Source organism: Chionomys nivalis, chromosome 10 (assembly GCF_950005125.1).
Source record: "Chionomys nivalis chromosome 10, mChiNiv1.1, whole genome shotgun sequence".
Taxonomy (NCBI): domain Eukaryota; kingdom Metazoa; phylum Chordata; class Mammalia; order Rodentia; family Cricetidae; genus Chionomys; species Chionomys nivalis.
The window spans coordinates 56,781,897-56,795,876 of NC_080095.1; the positions used below are offsets into that span (position 1 = coordinate 56,781,897).

A 13,980-nucleotide genomic window follows, 5' to 3' on the forward strand; every position below is an offset into this window, starting at 1 on the left:
CCCTGTGGGCAGTTCAAGGTCCTCCCTCCTCCATCCAGGTCTAGTAAGGTGAGCATCCAAACCGGCTAGGCTCCCACAAAGCCAGTACATGCAGTAGGGTCAAACTCAGTGCCATTGTTCTTGGCTTCTCAGCAGCCCTCATTGTCCACCATATTCAGAGAGTCCGGTTTTATCCCATGCTTATTCAGTCCCAGTCCAGCTGGCCTTGGTGAGCTCCCAATAGATCAGCCCCACCGTCTCAGTGGGTGGGTGCCCCCCCCCTCATGGTCTTGACTTCCTTGCTCATGTTCTCCCTCCTTCTGTTCCTCATTTGGACCTTGGGAGCTCAGTCCATTGCTCCAATGTGGATCTCTATTTCTATCTCCATCCATCGCCAGATGAAGGTTCTATGGTGATATGAAGATATTCATTAGTATGGCTATAGGATTGGGCCATTTCAGGCTCTCTCTCCTCAGCTGCCCAAGGACCTAGTTGGGTACATCTCTCTGGACCGCTGGGAGCCCCTCTAGAGTCAAGGCTCTTGCCAACCCTAAAATGTCATGCTCAGCCTCCTTAGCGATCAGGGAAATGCAAATCAAAACAACTTTGAGATACCATCTTACACCTGTCAGAATGGCTAAAATCAAAACCACCAACGATAGCCTTTGCTGGAGAGGATGTGGAGTAAGGGGTACACTCATCCATTGCTGGTGGGAATGCAAACTTGTGCAACCACTATGGAAAGCAGTGCGGCGGTTTCTCAGGAAATTTGGGATCAACCTACCCCAGGACCCAGCAATACCACTCTTGGGAATATACCCAAGAGATGCCCTATCATACTACAAAAGTATTTGTTCAACTATGTTCAGAGACTTTTTATAACAAGTACCTTCTGAATAAATATGTTTTACAAGATGCAGGTGCATAAGACTGCTGTCTTTTACCTGATATACTTTTATTGAGAAACAATAAATATTATAATTCATAAAACCATCTTAAACATCCATAATGCAATTAATTATGTGCCTTTAAATTGCTTCTCCTTTGTCTATTATAAAATTAGCTTGGAGCGCTGTTTTTTCTATACACATTTTAAATGAAAAAAAAAACACAAAAAAGAGTATGCAAGATCATTTTTTAACTTTTTTAACTTTGAGATGCCTCTAAATGGCGAGACCTACATTATAAATCTGCCCAATCATTATTTCTTTTTCACAATTTCTACTTATCTGAGTTAGTAACTACATATTTTTATCATTTTTCTATCTGTTGCTGTTAAAAATGCTCATGACTCATGTCAGTTTATTTCTATTATCTGATTTAGTCCCAGATTTGTAATTTTCTGCCATCCTGCTTTCCACTGATTCTCCTTTTTTCCTTTCTCAGTTATTTCATGTGCTGTTAGGATGGGCAGCACAATTTACCAATAAAAACATCAAGACAGTGGCTTCAAAGGGCTTTCTTGTCCCCCAAACATGGGAGAAATGCTCAACAGAATCCCAAGATTGGGAACAGGGGCAAATGGCACCTGTTTCTCATAGCCAGGCAGAATGAATTTCCAGGCCACAGAAAAGGGCAAATTCTCACCAGAAGTTGAAAGTAGTAACATCTAAGGCAGGGGGAATGCTCAGTCATGAGAGTGCTGGTTTGTAAGTATGGGCAACAGAGTTTGGGTCCCTAATACCTGCATAATCCAGGGTGTGTGTATGATGACAGCTCTGGGTTCAAGTGCCTCTGTCTTTATACAAAGGGTAGGGAAAGATTGAGAAAGACACCTGCTATCAGCCTCAGGCTTGCACAAAAAACACACACACAATTCATACACACATTCATACACACACACATACACACATACATGTGAGCTTGTACATGTACTCTTACAGTAATGTGAACCCATGTACAGAGAAACACAAATGAATAGACATTGCCTACACATATACATAGAGAATTTTGTTTTGTTTTGTTTTTTTTTGTTTTTTCGAGACAGGGTTTCTCTGTGGCTGAGAAAAAATTTAATACTATTTGAAGTCAGTTTTAACATGTAGGATGTGCAGAGTGCTAGAAGACCCCAAGAACACCCCTACTTCTAAACAGTGGAGAAATAAATGAGAAATAACTGATTGTTCAAGATCACTATGGTCATCGAAACCTGTAGAACATGGGTGTTACTCTGTTGTTCAGAACATCATCTCTGGAGTGATTTCATTTACACCATGAAAAATACACTTTTCTTTTTTTATTCATTTTGCATACCAACCACAGTTCCCACTCTCGCCCCTCCTCCCCCTTCCCCATTACCCAATCTCACACCCATCATCCACTTCTCAGAAAGGGTAAGGCCTCCTATGGGGAGCTTCCAAAAAGTGACATCAAGTTGAGGCTTGATCCTCACCCCTGCATCAAGGCTGAGCAAGGCACCCCATCACAATAAATTGGCACAAAAAAGCCAATTCATACACGAGGGATAGATCCTGGTCCCACTGCAAAGGGTCCCACAAAAGACCAAACCATGCAACTGTCACCAGCCTGCAGAGGGCCCAGTTTTGTGCCATGCAGGCTATCCATCTGTCAGTCCATCGTTCCCAGGTCCCAGGAGCTGAGATCAGCTGTCTCTGTAGGTTACTTCCTCATGACTTTGACCTACCTTGCTCATAAATTCCTCCTCCTTCTTCAGCTGAACTCCTGGAGTTCCACCTGGTTCTTGGCTGTGGATCTCTGCATCTGCTTCCATTAGTTACAGGATGGAGGATCTGTGATGACAATTAGGGTAGTCACCCATGTGATTAGAGGAGAAGGCTGGTTCAGGCACCCTCTCCACTATTGCTAGGAGTCTTCATTGGGGTCCTCCTCATGGATTTCTGGGAATTTCCCTAGCACCAGGTTTCTCCCTAAACCCATAATGGCTCCTTCTATCACAGGTGAGTTGGGGGAGGGACTGAGAGGGACAGCAATGAAAAACACACATTTCTTTGAATGAATTCTGAATATAGATTGCTTTAATATTTCACATTTCTATGGAACCTTTGATATGCTAATGTTTCACATATATTGGGGAAGAGTAAAAATTGAAACAAAATGTATCAAGACAAAATTGAAAATAGAACTATATTTAAGGAAAACCACTGTTCTTGTCATGTGAAGCCCCTGCAATCCTTGACTCTCTGGTTCCTCCCTGTGTCACTGCCTAGCTATCTCATTGTCACAATTTATTTGTTACATATAAAATTTTTTACTGAATTTCTATTATGTATAATATTGTCTCCTGGATGTTGACAATACTGCGATGAAGTATGTGTGTGTTCGTTCTGAAAGCTCTTATTTGTAATTTGACATGTAGAATATGCTGTTATAAAATACACATGGATAATAAACCAGTAACGGTTGTGAAGCACATGATGAGCTGTCATCCCCTATAGTAACTGGTGAGGTGGGAGAAGAAACCCTGTTTGGATAAAATAGAGTTTGTACCGCACCGCAGCATGCTCCACCCAACAATAGCACTTGCAGTTATCCACACTGATCCCTAACATGCTGTTCCTTGTCAATACTGACATTTTATCTATGTTTATCGAAAAATGACATCATCATTTAAAAGCCTTTATCATATTGTACCATGACAGTTCCATGATTGAACTGTTTTCGGAATTTCTTAAAACAGTGCTCTGGGGAGCAATCTCATGGAGGTTTTTGGACTTCATAGTAACCTGAACAAATGTGTGTTTGTGGTGAAAAAGCTAATAACAGGGCAGCAGGAGAATTGGGAGAGTGAAACCCTCAAAATAGAGACACTGTATAGGATACTATCACAGGAAAGCAAAATGATGACTTTCCTGGGATGTCTGCCAGTAGTTCTACAATAAAATAATTAAACAGGCAGGTATGGAAGATATTTTAATGCATATGCTGTATATATTATACACACACATATGTAAACATGCTCATTAGGATTAGATAGTACTTAGAAGTGCAGGGAAGAGGATATGAGAAAACTAGAAAAACTATCATTTTAATTAGCAGATGGCATGTGTTGGTGATAAACTATTAATTTAAGAAATGATTGGTATTTGTGTTTGAAGATTTAAAACACTTGGAATATAAAAATAGATTCCTTTGTAGACTAGAAGTTGGAAGAGATTAGAATATCTACTTTCATCATATAAAGATGAGAAAAGTCAAGAGTAACAAACATGATCTCCCATGGAAAAACTGATAGTAACAATTCAGAGTTTGGTGTCTAATTTTAGGATATAGAACTTTTAGTCTTCCAAAAAGGGAAGCTTATAGATCTTTAGGGAAATCATAAGATATTTTTGGTCAAGAGAGATGTTGACAAAGATTCAAAGTCCTTAAGCCAGTGCAGTGTGCACTTGGATTGATATAGCTTATATTTATTTTTATATGTATTCAAAAAATTCTAATACAGTAAATTTTAGTTAGGAAAATATAGCATAAGGAAGAATTTTGTGAAATATACATCATAAAGTCACTTGTGTTTATTCTGGCCTCCTGACGAAGAGCAGTAATTGAAAGGGATTTTGTCCATCGTCCTGTGAGGTTAGTGAGGGTGGATGCTGGGCAAGGAGCCCACTGCTCACTTGCATATACTACAACTCCTTAGACCCCCTAAAGTATCACGTCAAATTGTCAGTGTTTTCATTTCTGGTCAGTCATTGATTTTGTCATCCTGAAACTGAGTGCTTCTCCTTGGCTGAGTTTTGACATTAAATATTTGCTCCTTACAATTAATAAGGGAGTGGAACACAATTGTAAAACCTCTAATTGTGCTTGGCACATAGTAATGACATCATATGTGGTAAATGTCAAGATCATTTTTGTATTCTATTTCATTTACTCTCAGAAAAGGCAAACAAGTATTAAAGTTCCATCTGTTTTGTTGAGATACATGGCTTAGAATTGCATGATTTTTTTTTTGTGGTTAGCTTAAAAAAGAAAATTCTTGTAATAAATTACTAATAGTATCTTCAAAACAAATTATTTGAGTAAATCATTTAAGAATTACATTTTTATGAATGTTTTCATTTTCAGATGAGTTTTGTTGAGATAAACTGTAATGAATATATATATATATATACTTCAAGAAGATGATGATTATTGTTCATATTATCTGACTTGTGAGATTCTGTAATGTGTATCATATAACTATTTTTTCATAACTTGTAGTAAATGAAGAAATTAAAATAAGAATGTATGTGTGAAACAATTGAATGCCAAAATAATTTTGGTATCTCATTAATATCTCTAAATTAATGTCTCTAAATGTAGTAAAAATCTACATATCAGTATTAGTTGAAAAATACCTTGAACTTGTTTGTTTTGCTATCCTGAAACAGGAATAAAGTAAGGTTCGTAATCTCTAATGGGAAAATAAATCTTCCAGTTAACCTAAAATCTGCAACACCTTCAAAAGAATTGCAGCATTAATCAGAATCATGTTTCCATCCATCCCTATCTCTAACATTGAGCATAGCTCATGATTGTGGACACTTTGCTGTAGAGACCCATTTAATTTCAGTCAAATACATTTGCATTATTAATGCAAATATGTTCATGTGATCTGAAATACTGTTTCTGATATTGTTTGTAAGAAAAATCATTATATTTCCCACAATACTCATGTTTTCCTTTAAAACCTAACATGAGTATACTCCAGCCTAGTCAGCTATGATCCAGTGAAACCATTCCAATGTCACACTAAGTATGATCAGTACAATAAAAAATTAAATTCACTTTAGGAATTCTATACTGCCAATATACATTGAAAGATGATCTGATTGTCTTTCACAAGAATAATTTTATAGAAATAGTAGTAATATCTTGCCAAGTATCCATGTTGCTTCAAAATATGATAATTTGGAATCTTACAAAATTTAAATTTCTAAAAGACAGATGTGGGAGAATATAATGATTATCTGAATGTGACATTAGTCAGCTGCTCTATTAAATTCTCACCAGAGAGAAAATAGACCATAAATCTTAGTCCCATTTCTTAAACTTCTAATTTTATATCTTGGGTTCGTTTTTTCCTACTAGTTCTCCGTGCTGTGTTGTTGTCACGTGCTCATATGAGTAAAATGAAATAATTTAAAAACTGAATTAAATATTTCTACCTCATTGCTGTTGGTTTGACAATTTTCTATATGACTGATAATGACTTAACTGTTAGAAAAGAGTTGTGTTTATATGTGGTGGCCACACTTGCATCAACTTGCTTGTTCTGTTTAAAGCAAAGACTGATGGCCCAGTTAATGGCTAATAAGACAAAACATTGAGCAGAGTTTTCTTTTATTGACCATTTGCCTTCAAATGTAATATTTTTCTTATTGTGAGAATGTATAAAGTCTTTATTTTAAAATGTACAATGAAAGTTGTACAATTATTTTAAGTGACAGCATCCTCCCCTTATTTCTGTGGTTCCTATATTTTATGTCGCCTGCATTGTCAAATTCCTTCAGCCAACACAAATTGTTTCCTTATGATGTTCTGTGACTGAATATGTCTTACAAGTTTATACTAACCTTGAAAAATTTTCTTTTTCCCATTTCAAGTTCCACCCAATCTGACTGTTCCACAGGAAAAATCACCTTTGGTCACCAGAGAAGGAGATACAATAGAACTTCAGTGTCAAGTAACTGGGAAACCTAAACCAATCATCCTTTGGTCTAGAGCCGATAAAGAAGTCGCAATGCCTGATGGGACAATGCAAATGGAGAGTTACGATGGGACACTGAGGATTGTGAATGTGTCGAGGGAAATGTCAGGGATGTACAAGTGTCAAACCAGCCAGTACAACGGATTCAACGTGAAGCCAAGAGAAGCCTTGGTCCAGCTCATCGTGCAGTGTGAGTAAATTCCCTTCCCTTTGGTTTCTCTGGGGGAGAAAGGGAGGAGATGACAGCGCCTTGGTTTGAATAAAGAGGTGATTCTTGGCATTGAATAAGTACAAAATAAAAAAAAATCAATTGCGTCCAACATATATGACAATTGCCATTTATCTGGGTATTATTTAGCTTTTAGAAAACAGGTCTCTTATATACACAATATGATCATAATGATGTTTAAGATTAGAGAATCAGCAACTGTAGTGACTAAATGCCATCTGAGTACAAACAAAGCAAGATGGAGATGAAAGGAACTGTTAATCAGGTTACTAAGCTGTTTAGTTTCATATTTCTTTTTTGCAATTATTGCATCCATCTATTTAAAGAATCCCTTTGCCTAAATGTGAATGTCTGATCTTTGAAATGGTACTTTTGCATGTATGACGTTGTTACAGTAGGTTGTACAGCTATCTAGTAATAGAGTTAGTGAGGATCTTAGGTGCTGAATTCTGCTAAATTACCTCACACATAAGTGTTTAATTATGAGCTAAATAGAATAATTCTTGAACTTCTTCTATTGAAATTGTGGCTGTATTTCTTACAAGAACTATAGACACTATGGGGTTAATATTTGCTCTTAAAACAATTAAATCAATAAATTTAAGAATTAATAAAAACTGAGCAATATCACTGGCAGTGCTTACTTTGAGAAAATGCCTAAAATCAGCACAAGATTGTAAAATTTGATCTTATAATAGCAGATAATGAGAACAATTGTGCTGTTGTTTCTATGGTGACAGGACTGTGATTCAAAAAGATACCAATAGACATGAGGAGAATTCAGCTCCATTGGTGTAAGTAGAAAGGTATACGGTGCAATGATAGCAGAGTACTGGCTTAAGGACGTCACCCAGAGCTCTGGGTCCATGCCCTGTCAACTCTGAAAGCCAAACACCAGCAGCCTTTCCAGGTCCAGCCAAGGATGCACTGTGTTTCAGGAGTCTCTTTACAAAGATTTCGACTCTTTTTGAAGAATCTGATTATGTGTTTGAGAATTTGCTAAGTACAAGCAACTGGCAACTTTCTAAATACTCCTGAGAAAATCAGTTCATGTTCAGGCAACATCATCCCTGTCTGTGGACATATACTGCATGTCTACATAAGGCTTGCTTTGACAAAACTAAAATAGCAAAAAATTTAATTTTTTTATTATAAAATTATAGTTTTGCCTAATTTTGATAACTGTGATACATGTAATATTATTGATATAAAATATAAAATACTATTCTACCGTACAAACATACACATGCACATGTACATACATGTTCTGTTCATTGCATCTTTTATAGCAAATTCCATTATTATATATCACAAGCTAAATTTTATTTATTTATATGTATGTGTGGGTGGTATATAGACGTGGGCATATTTACACACAACTAGCCAGACACGTGTGTGAGCATGCTTGTGTAAACCTGACATTGGCTTTGGGTATCTTCTTCAGTTACTCTCCAGTTAATTTTTAGACAGAATCTCATTAAATATGAAGGTCACCAATTACATAGAATGGCTGCCTAGGGGTCAGCCTGTCTCTGACAACCTGGCGCTGGGGTCACAGATGAACACCTGGTATTTATATGGGCGCTGAGGATTCAATCTCAAATCCTCAGACTTGTACCACAGCACACACTTCACTCACAGAGCCACCTCCTTAGCCCACAAACTCTTTACACATATGTATTCCAAGCATGCTGTATTTATGCTATGGCTAATTACTAAAGCTGCTAAATATATGTGAATGCCAGTTGACAAGTATATAAATATATGTTTAAATTTGAAAACAAATATAAATATAGATACATACATGCTTCCTACTTCTGGTGAAATTGAGGTGTCAGGAGTATCTGAGGACATGATAGTGTTTTGCTACATGGATCGTGCTGGCATTGAACTCAGGGAGCTCTACTGCCTCTTGAGTTCTAAGACATAGAAACTTAATTAATGTTTTCTGTACTTTCTAACTTGTCATACCAAGTAATGACTTAAATATGATGTTTTCATTCAGATTTTTTTTAGTCATCTTTGTTCCTCTCCCCATCCCTCTCTTGCTGGTCTCTTTCCTCCTCCCAATACCTTCTTTCTGCATTTGTGCCGATGTTCTCTGTTATATTCTTTTTAAGGTTTTTCTTCTTCCTCCACTGCTTCCTTAAGATTTCTTCTCCTCTCACCATCTTCTTCTAAGTCATGACCTACAAACACACATCAAGTCTAGGATATGAATATGAGAGAAATTTACATTATTTGGTTGTTTTTGTTTTGTTTTGAGTCTGGATTATTTTGCTTAACACAATGATTTTCGTCAAATATTTCCTCCAAATGTCATAATTTTATTTTTCCAATAAAATGTATATATATATATATGTATATATACATATATATATACACACACACATATATATATATACCACATTTTTTTTACTCATTCATTAATGATAGTCTAGGCTAATTCTATTTCTTAAATAACAAATAGTCTTTCAATAAAGTGTCTAAATGTAAAGTTTTTTCTTTCTTTTCTTTTTATGTGTTACACTGAAATTGAGACCTTTGGGTATACTTTCAGGAAACAGTATAGTGGGTCATTTGGTAGTTTTATTTTCAGATTGAGAAATCTGCATACTAATTTCCATGATAGCTGCATCAGATTATGTTTCCTCAATCTTCTTTAGCATTTGTTATTGTTTCTTTGTTTGCTTTGTTTTATTTTTGATTTTTTTAAACGTTTGTGGTTTGTCTTATACTGTAGCCTGGCTAACCTGGGACTTGCTATGTAGACCAGGTTGGCCTCAAACCCTCCTACCTCTGACTCCTGAATGCTGGTATTAAATGTGTACACCACTAAGTCCAGCCTAATTTTTAATTTTATTGATAACCCTTCTGACCAAGTAAAATGGGATCATAGAATAGTTTTAAGTTACATTTTTCTGAAATCTAGTGATGTTGAAAAGTTTATAAATGCTTACTGGCCATTTTATTTTGTCTTCTGAGAGCTTCAATTGAAAAACCCATATACTGATGGGAAGATTTCAATTTTGAGTGTTTGATTCTTTCATTTTTTTTTTTATGTGCTATAGTTATCACCCCTATGCAAACATTGGCTTCCTTCCATTCTGTAGAGTGTCTCTATTCATTGCTCATTGTTTACTATGGAGAAACTTGTACACTTCACATAACATTTGTCAGTTATAGAGATTATTTTCTTTGCTATTGTAATCTTTTATAAAAAAAAAAAAAACTCTTGCTAACCTGATATCTTGAAATTATTCTCCTATATTTTCCCATAGTAGTTTTAGTGTTTCAGGTTTTAAATTAATATCCTTGATGCAGTTGAACAGACTTTTGTGCAGTGCAAGAGTCATAAACCTTGTTTAATTTCACCTGTTGATATGCTGTGTTCTCACCATCACACCATCTCTGATTGCAGATGTCCTTTTTCTATTGTAACTTTTTGACATTTTCATCAAAATTTAACAAGCGGTGGTTGAGTGCATTTATTTTGGAGCTCTTTTCTATTTTGTTTGCTTATGTTTTCTTTTGTTTTGCTGTCTTTGTCACTAAGATTGTGTAGTGTACTTTGAGATCAATTATTGAAATTTATCCATCATTGCTATTTTCTTAGGTTCCACTCCTTTGGTTATTTATAAGATACTGTCTTTCCATGTGAGTTTTAGGATTATGTTCTCTAATTTTGTGAAGAAGGTCACTGCCACTTTGATCAGAATTGTTTTGAAATTATGGCTAACTTTCAGTAAATCGCTGTCCCTACAATATTAAATCTGCCAACCGTCAACACTGCAGATCCTTGAATAGTCTAGTGCTCTTCTCTGTTTCCTTTTCCACATCTTAGTGTTTCCATAGAGGGTCCTTTGCATTTCCTTACTTGGAGATGTGTGAGCTTATGACATGATCAGGATTTTTTTTTATCATTCTTGGTGGTGATTATATATTAGTTAGGTTTAGTATGTTCTCTTTTTTATTTTTACTCACTCTGTGTCATTATATGTCTTTCCATGGTGAGTTGTCTTTTATTTTATGAATATTCCCTGCTTCCATTTAGGATAAAGTCCTACTGTAGTAGTAAGTACCATTGGTGTTAACTTGCACTAGAAAACATCTGTTTTTTTTTTTGTCTCCCCAGTAAGATTCAGAGATAACACAAAAAGAATTCAAATTTGAAAAATTGTTTATATTCCTAAGAGTTAAGGGTATTAATAATTAAGTGGCAAAATGAAGATGGAATTGGAAAAAGAGAAAACTGGAAGTACTTCATGAACAGGAAGGGATGTATGTACTGTAGAGGCATAAAAATAGTACTTGTAACTATTATTGTATAAGAAAAAGGATGAGAATAAAAGGCCAAAATGATGAGTTATGAGCTGAAACAAAACTACACAAAACTAAACAATTGAAGTACAGCAATATAAGTGAAAATAAAAATAAGGAAAAATAAAATGAAAGATAATATAACCTCAGTCACTTCCTTCTTGGGATGACTGAGTGCCTCTTTTTTGTCTGCACCTCCCAAGGAAGACTTTTAAATTCAATAATGGAAGTTTTCAGCATGCCTTCCAGATCCCTCCTTTAGAGACCTTGTCTCAAGTCTCAGATCTTATTTTCAATACCCTGCTAACTAGTTAAGACTTCTCATGATGAAGGCTCTGAAGGGGTGTGAAAGGACCCCTACATGTGTTTACTGTGTAGTTAGACTGTCTTTTCCCTGACCCTCATGTGAAGCTGATCAGTGAACTAATACCATTCCCTGTTGTTACTTGCCCAGATACTGTCAGGGTTCTTTCTCTGTCAATTCATTCTTGGGTGTGTGTGGTGGTTTGAAAGAAAATGCCCCCCAAAAGAATTGGCACTATTAGGAGATGAGGCCTTGGTGGAGTAGGTATATGATCTCGTTGGTGGGAATATGTCACTGTGGAGGCAGGTTTTGAGGACTCACATATGGTCAAGCCATGCCCAGTGAGTCAGTTCACTTGCTGTTGCCTGCTGATCATTATGTAGAGTCCTCAGCTCCTTCTCCAGCACCATGTTTGCTTGCATGCTACCGTGTCTCACCGTGATGATAACGGACTAGAGCTCTGAAATTAAGCCATTCCAATGAGATGCTTTCCATTATAAGAATTGCTGTGGTCATAATGTCTCTTCACAGCATGTACAGTTTCTAATAGGAACCCCTGCTAAGACAACATCTATAGAAACTTCCACCTTCCAACTCCACAGCCTGTGTCACACCAACTGTCCCTTTCTAGTGATGTTTCCACAGTCCCTGCTTCTATCCCTGCAGCTCAGTCAGTCTCTTTGCAATTACTCATTGCTTTCCTGTTCAGTGGATTTGTAAGTGAAGGGATAGTATCTTAACTTCTAAACAGAGCAATAGAAAAATTAGAAGAGCTGTATCTTTCACAGTCTGTGTACTGTATACTTTCTAAGAATAATCTCTGTCACTTATTCTCAGTCTCCTGAACAATGCAATCTGGTATTATTTCTTTGCCTCTACCTCGGATTCTGTTGCTCCCTTTCCCTGTTCACACAAATTCTTCAAATCCCTCAAGTATGTCTAAGTCCTTTTCCATCAGGGGGAATCTGGAGCCTTGAATGCTGAGTTAAAAATGAAAGAAAGAAAGAAAGAAAGAAAGAAAGAAAGAAAGAAAGAAAGAAAGAAAGAAAGAAAGAAAGAAAGAAAAAGTCGACAACAAAGCATTCCTCCCTTGCGTTGTTTGGTCAAGGTATTTTATCAAATGGATGATGAGTAGCTATGGCAGTTGCCTGCCACAGAACACTGCTGGATTTCTGTCTATAGAGCTAATGTGATCAGCACAGAGATAATATATGAACTGAACAATGTTTACAATGAACTCACTTATTTCAATAAAGTTAATTGTTTCTTGTGATTTTTAGTTTCCATTCATAACATAAATTACCTTTATGAATATTAAAAGGCTGCATTAGAAGCCTGAATGACATGTTCTAACTTGGTTTTAAAATGTATAAGCACAGGGGCTGGAGAAATGGCTCAATGGTTAAGAGCACTGACTGCTCTTCCAGAGGACCTGGGTTCAATTCCCAGCACCCACATGGCAACTCACAACTGTCTGAAGATCTAGTTACAGGGGATCTGACACCTTCACACCAATGCACATAAAAATAAAGTTAAATAAACCATAAAAATATTTTAAAAAAATGTATAAGCACAGGGTCTTGATTTTACAAACCTACATTATACAATAGATGTGCTTCCTGGTGAGTGTCTTCACTTTTCTAGTCATTAATCTTCTTGTTTCCAAACAAGGGGAAATATTTGTATTTTTCATTAGTGTTTGCAGTCTCAAACTAGCTTAGATAGGGTTTCTATTGCTGTGAAGAGAAACCATGGCCATAATAAGTCTTATAAAGGAGAGCATTTAATTGAGACTGGCTTACAGTTCATCATGGTGGGAAGCATGGCATCATGTGGGCAGACATGGTGCTGGAGAAAGAGCTGGGAGTTCCACCTCTTTATCCACAGTCAGCAGAAGGAGAGCATGTGCAAAGCTAGGCAAAATTTGTATATAGGAGACCTCAGATCTCTCCCCCACAGTGACACACTTCCTTCCATTCCAAAGAACAGTGTAGAGACAAGCTCTCTTTGATAATACATCCTCTGTTTTCTCTTCCCACTTTACAGTGTACTCTGCCTGAAAGTGGGTTGAGAAAAGCTCCTGGTTTCCTAAAAAAATATTAATAAATTTTGTGCACATTTTTTCCTTTTTTTTCCTGTTTTTTTTTTTTGTTTTATTGTCCATTTATTTTTTTTTTACTTATTTATTTATTAAAGATTTCTGCCTTCTCCCCGCCACCACCTCCCATTTCCCTCTTAATGTTAATGGTTGTTAACGAGAACTCTACATTTTTTACACAGCATTCCTTTGTTTGGATCAAATGGTTGTATTAGCTCTTTCGTGTTTTCAGTAGTTATTGGAAGCATTAATCAACTGAACCCTGAGGCAATGTTAACATTTTGAAAACATTAATATTTATATTTTCTCCCAGCCTGTCCATGGCCTCCTCCTGGCCCCTAAGACCTTTTGTTTACAAAAAGGAAACAATTGAGCTTATA

At 36.4% G+C, this 13,980-nt stretch overlaps 1 protein-coding gene across 1 annotated transcript in view; it reads left to right on the plus strand.

The window, feature by feature from the left end:
• The window catches only part of Mdga2 (MAM domain containing glycosylphosphatidylinositol anchor 2), a 713,503-nt gene that overhangs the window by 560,058 nt on the left and 139,465 nt on the right, over positions 1 to 13,980 (plus strand). Inside the window, exon 8 of the mRNA XM_057782716.1 lies at positions 6,546 to 6,839. Within this exon, the coding sequence (XP_057638699.1) occupies positions 6,546 to 6,839 (294 nt within the window). The remainder of the gene's footprint in view (positions 1 to 6,545; positions 6,840 to 13,980) is intronic.